A 21,355-nucleotide genomic window follows, 5' to 3' on the forward strand; every position below is an offset into this window, starting at 1 on the left:
GTATCTTTATCTTACATTTGCATTAGCTGATCGACTCATCGACAATAACCTGATATGAAAAACAGAAATTATATAATTGGTTGAAATAATAATTATGCTATTAAGTGCATGGTTTTTATAACTTCTTCATTTACTTTGTCGGTTTTTGCTTTTTGCAATAACCGACAAAGCAACTTTTTGCAATAACCGACAAAGCAAATGAAGACGAACTGTGTTCTATTTATTTAAAAAAATGTACCTACGATCATCAGATCAAAATTTAGAATCAATTCAATTATTTAGTCAGCGATTTTATTACACATGACGTGAAAGGCTAGCATGGTGAGAGGTGTGTGCGTTGCATTTCATTTTCTCATAATAAGACAAAAAGTGTTCATAGTCGGTGGTTAAATTATGATAAATTTCGGCTCAGTACGTGTTGCATTGTGAATATTTTAGTTATTGAAAATCGGCCATGTTACACACTTGCTTGTTACTATTAACGAGTAATATGCGTGTTGTCTGTTAAACAATAGATGAAATACCTGAAATATTTATAGCGTTATATAAATAATTTACAAATTTTATTGTATTCAAAACAAAGATAAAAATTTGTCAAAATTGTCACGCACATATTTTGATAATACCGTAATGTATCAATTGGGGACATTCACCCGTCATGAATTGCTAATACAATATTCAGTGCTTGACCTATTTTCGAAAGCTGTGACAATTCAGTAAAATGGTCTCCAATCAATGTAATTTCATATGTCAGAACATTAATGCCTCAGGAACGAAGCAATCAGAGTAGAGATGTGTGCTTGGTTCCCCAGGCTAACATCATCTATTTTACAGAACTAGCTTAGTTATCAATTTAAACCTGGAACAAGCGTGTTCCCCATCATAACAATGTCAATTGGATTTCACATTTCGTAACATTAATGTATCAGTCTGTCACGCTGTAAACGCAGCAATCACTTTCAATAAGTAATGTTTAGTTCCCCCAGGCTAAACATCGTGCAGTTAAGGCATATACGTGAATCAATTATCTCTGCCAATATAGCAACATCCACTATGTCTCCCTCGATGATTCGAAAGTTACGGCACAATTTCCACGCTATACATGAAATGAACATGATGAATGACGCGGAATGGTTTGATGTTTAAAGTGATACCTGTTCTTCTAATGGTGGTATTTGATGCTGTTCTCTTACATTAGCTTATATATACTGATTATACTCCTGTCAAACATTTTCCTATACCTACTTGATAGTGATCTTATTAATTTGCATGTGATCTGCGGAAATTAAAGTTAGTCTTCTTAAGTAGAATAAAAACACATCACTTCAAACTAGGGCTATTGTCGATGAGGCTGTTGTCGAAAATATTGTCGACAAAGCAATTGTCTTGTTCGGCAGATATGGACTAACTGTCGACAAGGACTAGTCATTAACAATGTTAGGGATAAGCTTGAGATCAGCATTATTTACCATGAAATAACTTCAAGGTATAAAAAAAAAAAATTAATGAGTGTAAGATAACATTTTAATTCTCATCATCATCTTTGTTGCCGCTGTTGCTTAATTAAGTAGGCCTATATTCAGTGTTAGAAGTAAGCCAAGATCATCTTCAAACGCCATTCAGAGACTTGGGTTTGAAATATACGCGCCCTCGTCAATTTGCACGGGTCCGAACTCAAATTGTAATTATAATGTTATACTGGTCCATATTATTGTGACACATTCTTACAAAAATAGTGTCACATTAATGTGGACCAATCTAACATTACTTCAGACTCGCAAATATTTCAGACTCGCAAATCAACAACAGGTAATTTCATGGATTGATGTTGAAGTCTTACTTTCCTAAGTGTCGCACTAATGTGGACCAGTCTAACATTAAAATACTTCAGATTCGCAAAGGTTATGCCACGGCTCGTGATGTTGAAGTCAGAATAATTTGAGTCTCTCTTTTGTTATAAAATTACACAGGCAATGAGCTCGAGTGGTAGATTATCGGCGGGCGCGCAGCGATTTTCTCGGGCTTTTGGCCAATGGGCTCACCTTATTTCGAACTCGGAATATCCTTACTTATTTAATCAATTATGCCACTAGCACCCACCGGAATATTGACCCATATTTGCCAACATAGAGGCCTAAAGCCACACAATACTGGCCACATCGAACTCGTTTATCAACAGGAGTGACTCAGTTCTTCGGGAGAGCTGTAATGATTGAAAATGGCACATGTATCATCGCTCAATGAAAGAGAGTCCAATGATATTTGAAAAAACATGCATTTTTACTTTTCCAACGATTAATCCATGTGAAAGAAATAATATTCAAAATGTAAAGATTTTTTGGGACACCCTGTAAATTTATGTGACCAAGTGCAGGTGCTTAATCAATTACATCATACATACATGTAAGGGACATCTACTTCATTATTTAACCCAGTTATGTCCAAAGTGACAAACCAACTTGATAATAAATTATCATTCCTAGCAGTATTGAGTGGCTATCAAATCTCTGATATGATGTGATGGGTTATTAGTTTGTACTGCATGACGACCAGTAGAATAGTATGGTTGATGGTGCATGATCAGGATTTTTCTTTCAATAATCATCTTGATAATATTATATAAATGCTTTTAATATAGCTTTTATGAAGTTTGATATGTCATTTTTTTGTTTCGTTATCAACGCTATTATTGTTCATTTTTTTCCCAATTATGCATTTTAAAATATCATTAATAAGTGTCACATAATATGGACCATTATAACATTACAATTTTAAAATTTGTGTTCGGATTTTCACTGCGATTTAATCTTTGTGAAAGATATAATTTATATAATTATTCAATAATTAATTTTTTACACACTCTGTATATTTATTTGATCTTATTCATGATCAAGTGCATGTCCTATGTACACTCTAAATTTCAAGGATTTAAAATATTTCCTAAAGGATTGTGATTAGGGACCAATCAAGTATTAGATTTAAAATTAAATCTTTAAAAATTAAAATTAAAATCTATAAGATCAATTTTAAATCTAAAATTGATTGGTCCCTAATTACGATCCTTAAGGACTTATTTTTATATCCTTGGAACTTAGAGTGTATGGACACCCGCGGTATGGGACATTGACTTCGTCACGTTCAATCATTATTTAACCTAGTTATGTCCAAAGTGCCAAAACATACTTCATATTGATTCATGGCAGTTAAATATAGAGTGGATATCAAATATCTGATTCAATGTTACAATTTGTACGACGACAAGCAGAATAGTATTTTGGCAAAACGGGGTCGCTGATCCCGAGCGGGCCGAGCGGCGATGGCGGGTTAAGTTTGGGTCGATAGAAGACCAGGGTGGTGATGGCTAAAAGTAACTGAGACTTCACGCAAGATGTACATAATCATTCAACGTTCTTGTTCTTTTCTTGGTTCATTAACATCACAATATGAACATGATGAAAGTACTTTCAATATCTCCAATGTTTAAGCTTACTGTACAAAATCACACAAAAATCACTCGGTCAATCGTCCCAAATCATGCTCTGCAATCACAATATTCCTCTGCAATGTCAATGTCACCTCATTATTATTGATTTGATATGATTTTCCCTTGTATAAAACGGGTTTCCAATCAAGTTTCACATTGTAAACACACTCGTGCAAGCAGCCATCTCCAATTCACGTGCAACCAAGGTCAAAGGTTACTACCAAAAAATAACAGCTTACGGGCGCACACCACTAAATTGAATGAGCAGAATACCATTTTACTACACAACCCCCTCCTTCGCGCAAGCGCTGACCCAGCGCGTCCAAAACAAGAAACAACAAAAACAAGAAAAAATAATTTGGGTAAAGTAATTTGCATGGCCAAGAACTTTAAAGCTGCCCCTTATGTCTACAGAGCAGTATCAACAATGAATGTGTCTTTAAACAGCAATATTTGGCACATAATATCACATGATAAAAATAGAAAAATAAAGTACACGATTGATCACTCAGAAAAGCTACATTTTTCCCTGGAAGTCAACTATCCAACTAGTAAAAGCAAGACAGAGGACAACCACGAAATTTCAAGTCTCAAGCCCAACCAGGTAAGGCAAGACTGGAAACTTGAAATACGTATCTAAAAAAAACCTTCTCCTGGAAGGCAACTATCCAACTAGTTAAAGCAAGATAGATGACAACCGTGGAGATCCAAGTCCCAAGCCCAACCAGTTAAGGCAAGACTGGAAACTTGAAATGATTAAAAAAAAATGATTACGATTTGAAATTGTGTATCAAAAACATTTTGAATACATTTTAACAAGCAACAAGAATGAACCCAGCTGTTGAAGATCAACACTCTCGCAGTTGCACACAAAACCCAAAATGACAAAAGTGAATTCCTTTCCCAGTACAATCTTCTAGTAAATGTCTATAATGCATTCACTAACGTGCTGAACACTCCACAGATTTTCAGTGCGAGCAATTTCCTTCCTAAGTTACAATCTCATAATAAATGTCTATATATACGTGCATCTATATAACAAATCTACAGTTTATCACTTCAGTTCAGTAATGACATTCAACACACATTTATAAATAATAGGCAAGTCAGTCTTTCTTCCATTGTTGCGCCTTGCAATAGATCTCAAATATCTACTACATTCCTCACATCGAAGACATGTCCATGTTCGCTTTTAATTAATGATTAGAATTACACGGAGCCACAGTCACACTTGACCCCAACTTCAGCATCCAAATTATATATTGCTTCACCACATCACAAAATATCCAGGCATCACAATCCTGAATTCCGACGCACACAATTCTCTCCAAATCCCCTGTCGAACATGTCATAATCTTCACTTTTTAGTTCTCTTCTGTACCTGATGTTCATGTCATGTTTCTAACAACAAGAGCAGAGTCTTTTACTCATTGGAAGAAGTTCGCGGTGAAATAAATCGCCTACACATGTGTTGGCCATCACATTATAGGTTTATGTGTTGAGATCAACAGTCTCATGTTTACAATCCTGTTCTCATCCATAATGATCCATGCACCAACGAAACAAATCCCACCGCTGCCACCATGTTTGGCAAAACGGGGTTGCTGATCCCGAGCGGGCCGAGCGGCGATGGCGGGTTAAGTTTGGGTCGATAGAAGACCAGGGTGGTGATGGCTAAAAGTAACTGAAACTTCACGCAAGATGTACATAATCATTCAACGTTCTTGTTCTTTTCTTGGTTCATTAACATCACAATATGAACATGATGAAAGTACTTTCAATATCTCCAATGTTTAAGCTTACTGTACAAAATCACACAAAAATCACTCGGTCAATCGTCCCAAATCATGCTCTGCAATCACAATATTCCTCTGCAATGTCAATGTCACCTCGTTATTATTGATTTGATATGATTTTCCCTTGTATAAAACGGGTTTCCAATCAAGTTTCACATTGTAAACACACTCGTGCAAGCAGCCATCTCCAATTCACGTGCAACCAAGGTCAAAGGTTACTACCAAAAAATAACAGCTTACGGGCGCACACCACTAAATTGAATGAGCAGAATACCATTTTACTACAGTATGATTGATTTGGCATGATCACTTTGATTTAGATACTTTTTCTTTCAATAATTATGTTCAAGTGTTTTTAACCATTAAGTTTGATATATCTACATGTTTTTCGTTACCAACGCCATCATTTTTCATCTTTTAAAATTAATTAAATTAAGCGTCTTGGTAATGAAACCTTTTTCAAAAAATCTTCAGCGTTTGTATAAAAAGACTAGTTATGTAATATGGTACATACTATAGTACATATTAAAGACAAAATTTAATGTTAAGATGTTGACACTATAAATTTGAGGAACACCGTAATTAAAACGTAATTCCGTTAATATATATGTTAACATTTAACACTTATATTTAAAACACTTTAACGTTAAAGACCAGGTTACTTGGATGGCGAAAGCTCAGGTCGTGAGTAACATTTTTGGATTTGTCAAACAAAAACAAATAATCTAACTTTAACACCAAGTTTAACACACAAATGATAACAAATGTTAATGCTAGTATAACTTGAATAAAATTTGTCCGTAACAATTTCACATCAGTAAAGATGTTCAACATGTTAAATTATTAAAACAGAAAACTCAAGTAAAGTCAAGTAAATGTTCACAGTTTAACATAATTATTAGGATAATTATGAACAGTACGTCGAACATTAATGTAACACGAGTGTTAAAATAAACAAAACAAAATAATTAATTGATAAGCAATAAATCTGAAATTTCAGGCATTTTACATAACTTTATACTACGTTAGTAATATAATTATTATATTTTTGCTCTAAATCCATAACTGATTTTGCCAAAAAGGCTTAAAGGAAAGAATATAAGCATGTAAGCTCATGATGCAGCATATATGACTAAAGTGATTGTAGCTGTATTGTTGTTATATTGGATAAAATGTAATTCACGCCCTAAAGTGTTATTCGGGTCTGCTGCTATAATAACAGCATTTTGGTAACAATAATTCTATATCTGCCGGGCGTAATGTCGTTTATGGAGTAACTAGACCACGACCAACAGGATATCTTTATTACAGCATAATTGACTTAAGTTAAAGCCATTATGTACGATCTTATAACTTGAAACTGGTTATTGGTTTTTTTCTTCAAACCTGATTTTTTTTTACATTACCATGTCCCAACTTACACCTATACTTACACACGGAAAATGAAATCTTTGTACATGTAACACGGTTCAATCTATTACGCACATCTCAAAAGAGCTGTGCACTTCTGTTTCCAAATAATACAATATGTCAAATGTAAATGGCCATGAAATCTTTAATGGCGTCAAACAGCTTTCAAATTGATTTTGAATGTTCATAATTATTATTGTCAAATAAGTTAATATTTTGACTGCACACATCTGCGGAATTTTTGCTGGATTATTTGAAGCTGCATAATAAAAGTCCTACTCTTTTTTTCCATAAATCATCATAATATCATAATCATCATAATACTAAAACATGTATTGTTTGTTTACATGTGTGTTTGTCACTGATGCTTGTGTAAGTGAAACTGCCAAAGGTAAAGGTAATATGATACACGGGAAAAATATGGGACACGAATATCTACGTAAATAATCATCACGCTATTAAACACACATACCCTATCAATTATTATATAAATAAATACCGTATCAATTTAATGAGATAATTGCGATGCTATATTATATGATATTCACATAAATTACGCACACATATGTAAGCACTCGTATATTATTGTGGTAATTCTAAACATATTTAACGTAACTGTAATAATGCTATCAATCAACTCATACATGTCATAGCATAATTATTTTATTAACAATATCTGATCATATAAATTGTGTTATATATAAGATATGTCTTTTAATGTAAACTTTGCTGTAATTTAGCCTGCGGGCTACAATGCATTGTGTTAATAAACCATAAATGAATGAATGAATGAATGATAAGAGGGCTACCGTATGATGAAACCAAAGAGATGAACTGAATTGCATGAAATTTTCTAAAGTTGGTAATTATGATATTTACATATTATGGAATTATATGTAAATCATTCATTCAAGAAAATGTTCTTGAATAAAATAAATTCTTATACAATCAGAGATCATGATGTCATACAAGCAACACTTTGTGTTTTAACGCAGTTGAATTTTCATAAAATATGGTCAATTCAAAGCATTTCATCAATATCAGATGCTTTCTGCATACATAATGCCGTGTTTCGTTTGCTCGTGTGCCATTCAATACATACAGCACTTTGTGAGTAGTTTTAGCTAGTTTTTACAGTGACACATACAAAGAGAAGTGTTTCAATCATATCAGTGACAACAAGGAATTACCATGTACCAAGTTCAGTTTAAGTACATGTATCATGATCATTGTACATGCACTGGCTAAAACAGTAAAGCAACAGATTTCTAATAATGAATACTGGCTAAAACAGTAAAGCAACAGATTTCTAATAATGAATACTGGCTAAAACAGTAAAGCAACAGATTTTTAATAATGAATAAAATATAATAGTGCAAATATTACGTAAATAAATATCTTTGAATCACGATGAGAAGCAATAACACTGGTATACGTATAGGTTGTCATCGGTAGTGAACAATTGTAAAAGCTACGTATATTAGGTCTGTGGTTCTAAGTACAATTCAATATTTAAAATGATAATATGGCTATCATTATAAATTCATGTTGATATGAATTGTGTTTATAGTTGGAAGCAAGTCAAATCAAGAACAAAATATAAATATATAAAGTAAATAAAAAAATGAACATATAAATAATTATAAATAAATAAACATGTAAATAAATAAATAAATAAATAAATAAATAATTAAATAAATAAATAAATAAATAAATAAATAAATAAATAAATAAATAATTAATTAATTAATTATACTAGTGAAATTAACATAATAGCAATACAAATCTGTTTCCTGTTTCGTATCATGTAATAGATGGTTTGACCCATCCACACTCTATAGTTGAGCAATGTATCTGTGTCAATGTAATTTCTTACTATAAATAAATAAATAAATAAATAAATAAATAAATAAATAAATAAATAAATAAATAAATAAATAAATAAATAAATAGTTTAATACGTTATAATTGTACATGAATTTGTACTTCAACACTTTGCCATAAACCATAATAAGCAATCTGCTTTGCATTATTTACAAACAAATAATGACACAACATGACACATTTTAGAATTTTCCACTTCACAGTTCATTGCCAGTGTCAAAAACAATCTGTGACACAAGAACATGTACATAATGCTACGATACAGCAACAGATATGGATGCAGCTCGGTCATCATCTACATCGGAAATGACCTACAGCCACCATGGCCATGTGTTTCAGCAATGCTAATGAAAATATTATCCAAATGCATGCTACTGATGAATGAATGGTTGAAAGGAAAAAGCACAATTCATTTAGTAATGGCTTCATATAAATAGAATATTGCAGATTTATTTTGTTTCTCTAAATTTTGAAAAAGCATCTGCAATTTGTGAGGTCTGAAGCAGTGAATATGATCACAAATTCTTAACATTGTATCCACTTTATCATCATAAAGTAGCACAATAACATCAGCTGAGATGAAATCGGAGATGTACTAATAAATTTTACATTATATTAGTCCATAGGTCAATGAATGAATCTACACAAAATAGATCACGATATGCCCCTTTGTTATCTTTTTAGTATTGTTAATTCAAATTCAATCAACCAAGTCTCTGCATCCTGAGTATAACTCTGTTTACCTATTGTTTACCCCTTCATGCCCTTGATCCTTAACTACGGCGAAATCTTTTAAATACTCTAATACTCTTCATCACGAGGTTATTTAGGTAAAGTTGGTGGATTGACACTGCAAACCACTTTAGTATTACACAGGAAGCTCTGCAGATCCTCCAAAACTTCACATGTGCAGTAATGTATTCCAAATTCCTGCAGAGTGTGGGAGAAATTATCTTCTGTGGCAGATCCCCAGCAATGTCGTGTGATCTGATCGTATATTTCAGTTTTGATCGTTGATCCAGCAATGTAAAGAACGCAACAATAAATTATCCTTTTGACACCCCATCACACGTATAATATTAAATCTATTTCATTGAATTGTTTGTTTATATATTTAAATAGCATTAAGATGTAACGTCAGTTCAATCTAGTCATCCCTGTTTGTTTATCTAGCATTGCCCATCCCTACAATTAAGATTCATAAACGCGCCATTTCACTGTATTCTTAAAGCTTTGCACACAGAACACACAGTATCATTTTACTTTTAACCAGTAACATACTTTTCATAAAGTATAAAAGATATCTAAAAGAAGAACTGCCACATATTCCCATCATATAACCATTAGCCAGTAAATATTTCTGATTAACATTTAAGTAATTCTTAAATAAATGTTGTGCTTTAGATTTTTGCTTTCATATTTTTAAATGCATCAAAACCTGCGCTAAGAAAAGGTTAAAAGCGCGGGCAAGCTCATCTTTACTGCTCATGTCACGCATATTATCAACAAGCCTTCATCACCACCTGTATTCAATGCACACGGTATCATCCTAACAAAAAAACGCGGGAATAAATCGTCTGCAAAAATACCTCAAAATCATCTCAGGAATTGTAAAATTAATCTCTTGATTGCAAACTACCCATGCTACCTCAACCATGGCTTTAACCAGGAGATTTGCTAAATTTTTCACGAGGCTTTCGGTAGGTTTTTGAAGAATATTTATCATTATTTGTTTATTGAATTTGCATGGAATTCATTTGATATTTTGTGTGCGTATTATTTACTAGTACCTCGTAACGTATTATGTGTGATTACAAAGTGCTTATTCGTACAGTACATGATGGTGTTGGATTGACCTCTTGCTATTGTAATATTGAGGAGTATTTTCTAAAATAAAATAGGCAGTTTACATTATGTTTTATTCCAATGTGATGAAGGCGTGTGAAGACAGAGCATTCAGAACACACTTGGGTGATGTTTGGTCAGGTTCAACTGCTTAATCGCACTTCGGTTTATACAATAGGCCTCTTAATTAATGTTATTTAATAAGCTAATCTTATTTCTGTGGATAATTGGTTCTAAAAATCATTTTTTGTATATGCAAAAATGAAGCAGGAAAATGGACTTCTTACTATTCATATAATTATGTACACCATAATAATCACGAAATGCAAAACACAAAAATATAGAAAATAGTTTTAACTAGTTAAAATATGAATATCATCGCCCTTACCGTGATATCAGTGTTCAGTTTCAGAATCAGATTTGTTTGATTCACATTGCCTTTTGTCATATTTACAAATTATATGTAGTATAATGCATCATGAAATATCCAAATACTCAAGTTGACGAGTTACTGTAACTATGCTGTAACGATGTTAATTGTTTGTCACATAGGGCACTTTAGTAATAATACATTACACAGAGGTATGAAATGCCACGATACATCATTGAGCATTTTATCTGTATGTGCAAATATTTTTAATAACAACTTTAATCAAAGTAGTCTTAATGATGCACGACTTTAATATTGCAAATAATGTGAGGCATCCGTGTTCTAGATCTGTGTCAAAAGCAATTGTGCATAATATATTCACTTTCAGTACGTTTAAGACATCGTTCATTTAAGAACGTTCCCATGGCAACGCAACTTGAAATACGGTCAATGACCTGTGAAATGATCTATAATGTTAAGTAATATTCTAAATATGTCGTACCCATATTTTTGTTTAGGATTTTGTGTCTGCTATAATAGGCATAATTAACTAGTTTTATTATAGTGTCTGTAATATGTTATTAGAATTAATAGTAATTGTATTAAAGGCATTATTATTTCGACCCACAAGAATCTGTGTTTACCTTTATAATCCAAAATCTAAACGTTTGATGGAAGCACTTTGTTCAAACGCTTAATTTGATAAGGAAAGTGTTCGATTACTCTATTACAGCAATTTAGGTTGGTGCCAAAAGACATTCTTTTGCACCAATAAAATGCTCTTAGAGTATGGCAGTATGCTTATAGAGAATTGTCCCACCTTTCTGCCATTAAGAAAATAATGCAAAGTTGAGATAAACGGCGCGGCATACATCCGCACCTGGACCCTGGAATCACATACCACGGTGACCTCTCATGTACCTCTCATGAACATCATCTTCACCATCGCCATTACCATCATCACCATCGTCATCCCTCTCGGTATATTAAATGAGTCATCTTCATAAAGAATTATATTGCGAATATTATGTAAATGATAAACAATGATAGAGAAACAAATTATTCCAAACGTCAACTTGTCATTTTGAATTTGATGTACATGTAGGTCAGATATTGAAGCATAGTGCCCGGGCATAGTGCCCCAGCTGGCCCTTCCTCACATGTTTGAATTCAGCATAAAGGTTTCTAAATTTACATAATATTCCCTACAATTTACCTCGGTTAGTTTACATGCACTGCATACAAAAAATGACTATAATACTGTAAAGCGTAGGTGTGTTGTTGACAAAATACTGAATATTGGAAGTTTAATAATATGCCAAAGTGTTATCGAGTTGTATTTCAATTTTAAAATTCTCCAAATTGTCACAAATTGCGTCTGAAAATGGATTATATGTAGCGTCTTGTATTTGTTGAACCTATTGTGAAAATGTTGACAGTCATGCGTTCAATTTCTACAGTTGATGTGCTCTACAGTGATCAGAGGATGATTTAAGCACTTCCCACCACGCCACTGTGTTGACTTGCGGTTAGCACAGCTGTGTGAGTGAACATGACACTACTGCTCGCACATATGCATTGACGGGCATGGTTAAATTTGAATTTGGACTGATATATTTACAATAAAAACGCATTCACAATGCTGGTCGATTTCACATTTTATGTTACCTACAGAAGGTGTGAATTATCCTTCATGCATACATCACTTTAGATCTGAAATCGACCAAATAATAATGACACACGCACAATTCTTAAACAACATCTTTTGCACAGAATTCAATGGGATTTGAAAAGTCAAGTGGCAGTTGAAACTCTGGTGATAACACGTTTGCAGTGCATGATGGGGCTTCCTTAAATCATCCTCTGACAGTGATGCCTTCAATTTTTTCGGGTTTCTACTTTGTTCATGGTTGTTATTATGCCCAATGGTGTACTAATGCTCTGCTAATAGCCTATACCACGTGAAAGACTAAGCACGAAGTGCTTTTAATTACCGTAAAATTTAAGTTTTTATTTTAAATCTGGAGATCTCCGGAATGAAAAATGAAAACTAACATTTAAATAGGAATCTATTCTTTATGCGAATCGCATATTATTGCTTTAAGATATTGAGTGTTTTTAAAATGTACTATTCTGTCATTTATCATACTGTTCTTTTACAAATGTTTGTTAATGTCTAAATTCGGGACCAAATATGATTTTCCCTTTTCAGATGTGCGTCCCTGCAAACTGTACACTTAATATATTTATTAATCTCAAATTAGAACGTTATCGGTCATTTTTTGACGGTCAGTTTCTATGACAACACAACGAAGTTACCTGTTTGAACTGGCCATTGACATGATTGAAGTGATTGCTTCTTTGTATGTGAAGTCCATAATGGTTTTAAAAGCATATTGCAAGTCTTGTGTCTTTTGGAAAAGGGAATATTTAAAAAGAAATTGAATGTTTTTTTATGGGTTTTTTGTCATTTATGTCTTCGGTCTGTGTTTGCTGATATCATGGGTTTAGTGCAAGAAGATCTGGTTGTCTACAATAGCTGCCCTGTAAAAAGCATTTGATTTCTATCATGTTTTAAACAGGATTATGGGCATTCTCCCGTACTTTTGCGTCAATATGCCACTTATATGCTAATTATACGGTGAAATCCCGGGGTGAAATACTTGTTAAGTCGTTGTTTTTATGGTAGAATGGGCTATTCCAGAAAATAACTGCACACCCTCTATAGAGGAGTAAATTCATCAAAGAAATGTCCGGATTTCCAAGCCTACTTTCTTAAAACGACCTGGAATTCCAGTTGACAATGTCACTTGAAAAAGCTTGGAAATCCAATTAAATGAAGGAAAAATTACGGAAATGTCCAAAATGAGCTCTCAAATTGAGCATTTCTGATTTTGAACTATTTTTCTGCCGGATTTTTTATCATTGGATACTTTAAGAGTCTTTCCACAGTCACGATTGGACGAAAAGTCTGGAAATCCGAAGTCCTTATACAAGAATGCCTCTATTTTCTGGAATAACCCAATGCTGACAACTTTATAGTTGCATTGTATTCTACCACACAAATTAATGTCAACTTTTTACAGTGTAGGGTCACGTCGGGTTTAGGGTAAGCGTTGTTCTCCAGGAGCGATGTGTTGACGATAATCTTATATTTATTTTTTCACGAAAGTGTCTGAAAAAAATGGCTAGCATATAACCATTAGGAACTTTGCTTAAATGCCTGATTTGATTGGAAACCCGTTCCAACAATTTATATAGCTATTGAACTTGATGTCACAAGGCATTGTACTCTTGAAATTATAAAGTGTTCCATTTATTGTAGTAAACTGTAGTAGGCCTATGCATGCTTGAGAGCAGAGTGCACATGCATGCAATATTGTGCTGATATCATCGACACCATTATTATTATCGTTGTCATCACTCATCATCATCATTATCATAATCATCATCATTATCATCATTATCATCATCATCATCATCATCATCATCATCATCATCACCGTCATCATCATCATTATCATCATCATCATCATCATCGTCATCTAAAGCAGGTAAACCGACCGACCATCTTTTGCTACTTGGCTTTTTTCTCTGATGGAGATGATATCATGCAATGATGCCATCCTCCTTCTTCTCCTCCTCCTCCTATTCATCATCTCTATCATAATGCATCTTCTCTCCATTTAAATGTTAAAACAAAAATGTCAAAACAACTCCTCTAGCATAAAAAAACATGACTGCAACATTTATGGTTTACAACAAGCTGACCTTTCTATTGAACATATTGAAATGTTTTTTATTCATGCTGAAAAACAAAAAAATGTGCGTGGGAAGGGGGAAAGGTCGTGACATAAATCTCACTATTGCAAATGCAGTAAACACTGAGATTCAATAAATGTTGGATATTTTTTCTAGCATAAAATGTACAAGTATAAGTTTGAATGCAGCTCCACATCAATGAACTCAATGTTAACTCAATGTTGACTAAATTGTACTCAAATTGAGTAAAACTTTTTATGAATTTTGAGTTCCATGTGATTTATTTTGTTGTTATGTTCCCGTGGTTCCCTTTTTACTCAACAGTGAGTAATTACTGTCTTTTATTAATTTTTTTAATTTATTTAAAGCGTTGGCGTTGATATTCCCTGAATTATAGCATCTTTTCCACCACATTGCTTATACTCATTCAGTATAAATTCATGTCCGTTTTATACCATGGCTTTAGCAAGTCAAAAGTCATCTCATCCAAACAAAACTCCTTTGAACACCTGAATTGGGACCTGAATCCCTATCACTAGGACCTCAAGCAACCGCACCTACCTTGACACAGTTCTTTTAACCAAATATAAGTGTAGTACCATAAAATAAACTCTGTATTACTGGGTACAAATACTGATACTCCGCAATATGAGGTCAGCCATGCGATTTGATTGTTGCATAGAGGGAATTGAACTCTGCCTTTGGGTATTCGTTCATTCTAGTGCGTAGTCTTTGTGACTTGGAGAAATAAATTCTCTATTTTTACTTGATTGCTTGAGGGATTGTCAGACGGCTGATGATTACATTTGACACAGATGTCTTCCGCATTCCAAATTCAAAAGACAAAGTTCATTCAAAAGTTCAATACCGTATTAGCTTACTACAAATTGACTTGATGACTCTAAAGACTCTAAGGATTTAACCTCATACACGGGTCAAGTTCAAGAACAAAACGTCTGAATAGAGGTGGTTGAACTTACCAATAATGTTTGAGGATATTTCGGCTTGTAAAACCAAATGTCCCAATATGTCACGAAGGTTACTAAAAGGCAATACTATTGGTCCTATTTGTGCTGATGTTATGTGCACATTACTTTTAAACTCACATTAATCTGAGTTAAATCTAGATTAAGGACGCGTAACGGTCTTCTTTTAATCTTGCAAATTGCAATTCACGCAGCGCAAAAGTCAAACCAGACCAGAATCTAAACATCTGGTCTGGACACCAATGTTTAAAATGAACCCTTTCATTAACCGTTCATTAAAAAAGTATGTTATAGTCCATCATGGAACCAAACTAATCCGGATTGCTCCGTTTTGAAGAGCATCCCTTTTTGTTATTTTCCTGCGCTGCTTGAGAAAACATGAATTGAAATATTTGAACCAGATTGCCCATCAGCAGTGGTTGGACATTTACAATCGCCTGCACATGGAATATAAATAATTCGAATATTTCTGTATTTGGACTAAACTTGTGGGGTTCTGGTCAGTGAAAATCATCACTTTTTTGTGCGAAGGATTAAGTTTTTACAGATGCAAAGATGATGGGGAGGAAAGGATTTTGTTTGTTCAAGAAACGCACCAAGAAACAGGCAAGTAAATGACGGGTATTATTGTATGTATTAAAACATTTTCAAGTTGGCCTGTATCTCGGGCCTGTATTATATTATTTGTGTATCACGCCACAGCGCGGATCTTGGGGTGGTGGTCCTTTTTTTAAACAGATCAAGAAGTGGACACCTTTAGTTTTGCCTAGATGCTGTTCTTCTCATAGTTTGCTACGTTTTGGCTCTATTATAGAGTATTCCTTTATAAACTGCATTTATATGTTGTATTGTCCTGTTGTTTAATATGCCTGCGGATGTTTGAGCCTGGTCATGTACCTCCTCAACCCTCCTGACTGGCCTTAAATGTATTCTTTTCAATATATCTGTTTTATGTGTATTATGAATACAATTTAAATGATGAAACTAACTGATCACATCTTCTAATTGTGTTGTACAGAAGTTGTGCGTCAAGTTAAAATAAATTGCATGTTTAGAATATTTAAAATGACCTTCTATTTTGCATACTTTTCCTACGATTGCATTACTCCATTAATGTGAAGCTTACATGTAATCACCAATGGAGAGTGGAGTATGACAACATCATGGGGATATGCCTAATTATATATGTGATGCGATTAAGCAAAATCATTCGGAACTCGGAAATATTAAATTTTCAGTTTCTTATAGGATAGTAAAAAGCATTTACAAAGCTGCATTTTGAAGAAAACCCTATTGAAATTGAACGACCAGTTCTAAAGATATGAGCAATTTTAAAGTGTTTCTTAAACAATAGGAAACAAAAGGAAATGTGCCCTTTGTTTAGCTATATCTCGAAATCAATATTTCCGAGTTCTGACTGATTTTGCTTGATCACATCATATAAAGTTCGTGTAATTTTTGCACATTTTTGAATTTAGGCCTACGTAAAGTCTGTGTATTTTCAAACCTTTCTATTTACAAATCTCTGTTGCGGGCTACCTTAATTGCGAACCGAGGAATTCTAGTTACACTGACATAGATATTCATGTTATTAATAATGTTGTTACTGTTATCTGTTGTCGGTACCGATAATGTTACAGTTGTTGTTGGATATTCTTTAATATATAGTTTGTTTTTTTGAGTGAATGTTCATACGTGTTGGTAGTTAAACTGGTTAAACAGCAGTTAAAGTTTGAACAGTCATTCAACACACAAATATAAATTGAGACTATTTCGACGTGATATCAAGTCGATCGTGACGTCAACTCCTTCACAACATCTCTGGAGTTCTTCTGATGAGGATGTATGTCTTCATGTCGAAATATGGAGGTTAGTCTCAATTATATTTGTGTTTGAATGACTAATTTAGATTAAATTGCTAGTTTGTTTTTGTTTTGTGTGTGTTTTTGTTTGTTTGTTTTTGTTTTGTTTTGTTTTGTTTTGTTTTGTTTTTTTGTTTTGTTTTTTGTTTTTGTTTTTTGTTTTTGTTTTTTTTTGTTTTTGTATCTCGGGTATAAATGTTTATGTCTACTCTCTATTCCAGAAAAATACAGCACTATTTTGGGGGGATTAAAAAATATTATTGCCAACGGTGAAACATAGAGGGAAAATGGGCCAAAAACATGCCTTTTGGCATATTTTCTTAAAAACGTTTTAAGACTTGGCACAAGTCTAAGGAATCAAAATCTTGAGCATATGCGAAGAGCTGGCTTATAATTTTAATATTGTATGGTATTTTTGATAATTGGTTCTGAAAAAGATTTAAAAAATGAGTTTTCCAAAAATTAGAATGCATAACTAAATTAATCCTTGTACGAGTCTTTGGGCTTGAAAAACGCATGTGTGCGGCCTTAGTTCTAAAAGTTGACCAACTAACTAAAGGATAATAGGATTCAGTTATGTTTCATCTGGCAAAACTGGATAATATAACTAATTAAAAAATTAGTGCTGTATTTTTCTGGAATAGGGAGTAGTCCCGGTGTCTATACATTATAAGCCGTCACAAACTTAATTTAATAATACAAAAATCTAAAATTTATCAATGTATTTGGAGGATTTAAAATGAAAACAAATAATTGTCAATTTATCACCATTTTCCAAGTCTCGTTGTGAGCATCAAATGGTACGTAAGGAAATTTGGGCCAAAGCATAATCATCTCCATTGCTTCGTATCAATGTTTCAAAGCCTCATTAAACACACATCAATACCCTCATATCGCATAGCTTTACTTAGCTTAAATGGTCAACGTACCCAGAACCTCATTACAGTAATGTTAATGCCAGAGGTCTTGCTATCAGTAAAGGGACGTACAGTAAATGTGACATGCTACGTGAATGAAATGCCTTTGCTAAAAAGTCTTTGCAAACATCACATTACGAGAGTGTTTTTTTTATAGATATTAGACGGTATTTTGCAGACAGTACTTTTCAAAGTACAATTTATTTTATAGAGTATGCATGATGCAGTCATGTCTACAGTAGAATTCATCTCGACCTTTGCAGGACTTAAACCCCATTAAAAGCTATTAAACCAAGATAACACTCATTGAAGCAGCTCAACTGATTAAATCAGATCTTCTCTGGTTGTGCACAAGTGTCTGTTTTCAATGTGCGACATCGCAATAAAGCTGGTATTATAGCTTCAGTTGGGTAACCGATTATAAAGGAAACGAAAGGAAACAATGGTATGTGTACCTTTGTTCACGAAATGAGACAAAGACCTGCTTTTTGTTAACCAGCATTCTTCAAAATGAGCAACATAATGATTGTTGACTTAACACGGTTTGGAAATAATTTCTTCATATTTTTGGTGTTATCTGTCGTTTACATATCTTTCCTAAAACACAAAAGTGCGACCCTCTCCAAACATCTAAATTAGCTAAAAATTTAGGACATGTTACAAAACTATATTTTCTAGAACCTATTTAGAATAATTTAAATGTAGCTTTTACCGTTTTTTTGTGGCATTCTTCAGAAGTGAGCGGTCCGATACCAATATTTTCGGTCAAATCTCCATTCAATTAACACGGGGAGTTGGCTAGCTATGCCTTGCCCTCACTCATATTTTACAAAAGTGCGACCATTTCTGAACATCTAACCTAGCTGTAATTTTAGGTCATGTTAGAGAAATATATTTGCTAGAAGTTTTGGAGAATAAATAAAATATTGGCTGGTTATTTTTCACACAGTGATGTTAACTAGGCAAGTGTCCATTCTTCCAACATACATCATTTGTAGAGGTCACGCGTCAATGGTGAGAGCACTGTGTATTGTGTATAGGAAAACGGACAGTAACTGCAGTATGTAGGCTATACATGTAGCCATTGATCATTACGGTGTGACATTATGAGGGATATGCCTACATAAAGGTGTTGGTGTTGGTATTCTGTTACTTAATCCCCGAGAAACATTTCTATTTATGTTCCTGAGAAAAATGTTTTTCCAAACTTTACTGACTGTAAGTGTAATTTAGTCAAAAAAGGTCCAATTCGACTAACGTTCGACTAATTATTTACCAAAAATCTGTTTTTTGATTAGTAATTAGTCATGTAAGTAGTCATTCAATTAGTAATCATTTAGTAATGCACGTAAATGACTTATTAAATCACGATAAATCGCGAAGTCATAAATTCGTCATTTATAGTCATGTAATTTCTTATTCTCAGTTACAAATTGAATGATAAGTTATGAAAATATGTTGAATGCAAATTAATGTGAACTTGTATATTACTGTTCTTTTAGCATTATAAATATATAATTTCAGCATTATTTTCCTTGAATAAAAAATTATATCTTGATTGACTAATTACATTTAGTCAAAAATTAGTGAATTAAACCTCTTTTTACTAACTTAAGTTTAACAGTGTACTACCAATCTTAGGTTACTCAATCTGTACTGGAACCCGTATACTCTTTCCTAACTCGAACGATACCGTAGGGGAAAGTGGGGTAATCCAGGGCACCTTTCGTTAAGGCTACACAGGTACAAGATTAAATAAAGTTCATCAGTGAAAATCATATCAATGCAAAGTAGGAGTAATGTTCTAACTAGTAACCAGTTTTTAATAACTCAACATCTATAGTTAATAAGTTATAATTAAAAAAACAAAATGGTAAAAAATGATGGGGTAATGCCGGACACGGGGTAATCCCGGACACATGATTGCTGCTAAGAGGGAAAGTGGAGTAGGATGATAATCCCCCAGAATGTATTAGGCAATTCTGTTACCTCAAGCATACAACTTTTAAAGACATGTTAAAAGACAAACAAATTTTGCAAACTTATAGGTTAATGAACGCGTATTACTTGTTGGGGGAGAAATTAGACAAACTAATGCACGCACGCTGATGTTGATGCGTTTAATGCACGAGCCCCGAAGGGGGAGTACATTAGACACAACAACATCAGCTATCATTGATTTACATGTACAGCTCTCTTCCCTAGTAAAAGTGGCACAATTATGATTTTACCATTTTGTTGTTAAATAAACATATCTCGAAATTGAAATAAGCAAATTGAACAGAACAAACGGCATTTGACAGCTAAGACTGTGCCCTTGACGTTGCATCATGTCACAACGGTATTTTCGAATTGCCCAAGAGGGCGCTTTTCACTTTCACAATTTTTTTTGAGACACGCTGTATTTCATCTGGCAAAACTGGATAATATTTTTTTATTCAAAAAAATTAGTGCTGTATTTTTCTGGAATAGGGAGTACTCCCGGTATCTAGTACATTATTAGCCGTCACAAACTTAATATTCTTAGTCAGTGACGGTGATCTATATGGTTCGTAGACACATAATCTGATTGGACAATGGTATGAGTTCGGGTGCCGTTTATTTTATAATAAGGGTGAGTTTTTATGACGATAAACATCCATTACTCAAAATATTGGACCTGCCTGTCGTCTATCACACGGTAGAGGATAGTAAAACAAAAATTCCTATCGTTTATTCTCTAAATACAATTCATCTAAAATTTGCAACTAAATTTATAAACAGAGGATTTCAAATAATTGTGAAATTATCATCATTATCCAAATCTCGTTGCATGTAATAGCATCTAATGGTACGGAAGGAAATTTAAATAAAGCATAATCATCTCCATTGCTTCGTATCAATGTTTCAAAGCCTCATTAAACACACATCAATACCCTCATATCGCATAGCTTTACTTAGCTTAAATGGTCAACGTACCCAGAACCTCATTACAGTAATGTTAATGTCAGAGGTCTTGGTATCAGTAAAGGGACGTACAGTAAATGTGACATGCTACGT

At 33.5% G+C, this 21,355-nt stretch overlaps 1 protein-coding gene across 6 annotated transcripts in view; it reads left to right on the plus strand.

Annotated features, from left to right (window-relative positions):
• Window positions 1–21,355, plus strand: part of LOC140162414 (short transient receptor potential channel 1-like) — a 131,254-nt gene that overhangs the window by 38,762 nt on the left and 71,137 nt on the right. Inside the window, exon 1 of one of the 6 annotated variants that reach the window (XM_072185639.1) lies at window positions 10,225–10,274. The exons of 4 other annotated variants lie outside the window; for them this stretch is intronic. In XM_072185639.1, coding sequence (XP_072041740.1) covers window positions 10,230–10,274 — 45 coding nt within the window. In that variant the 5' untranslated portion in view covers window positions 10,225–10,229. Of the gene's footprint in view, window positions 1–10,224; window positions 10,275–17,360; window positions 17,407–21,355 lie in introns of those variants that run through there. One more of the 6 variants, XM_072185640.1, reaches the window with a different exon arrangement.

The sequence above is a fragment of the Amphiura filiformis genome, chromosome 10, assembly GCF_039555335.1.
Source record: "Amphiura filiformis chromosome 10, Afil_fr2py, whole genome shotgun sequence".
NCBI lineage: Eukaryota > Metazoa > Echinodermata > Ophiuroidea > Amphilepidida > Amphiuridae > Amphiura > Amphiura filiformis.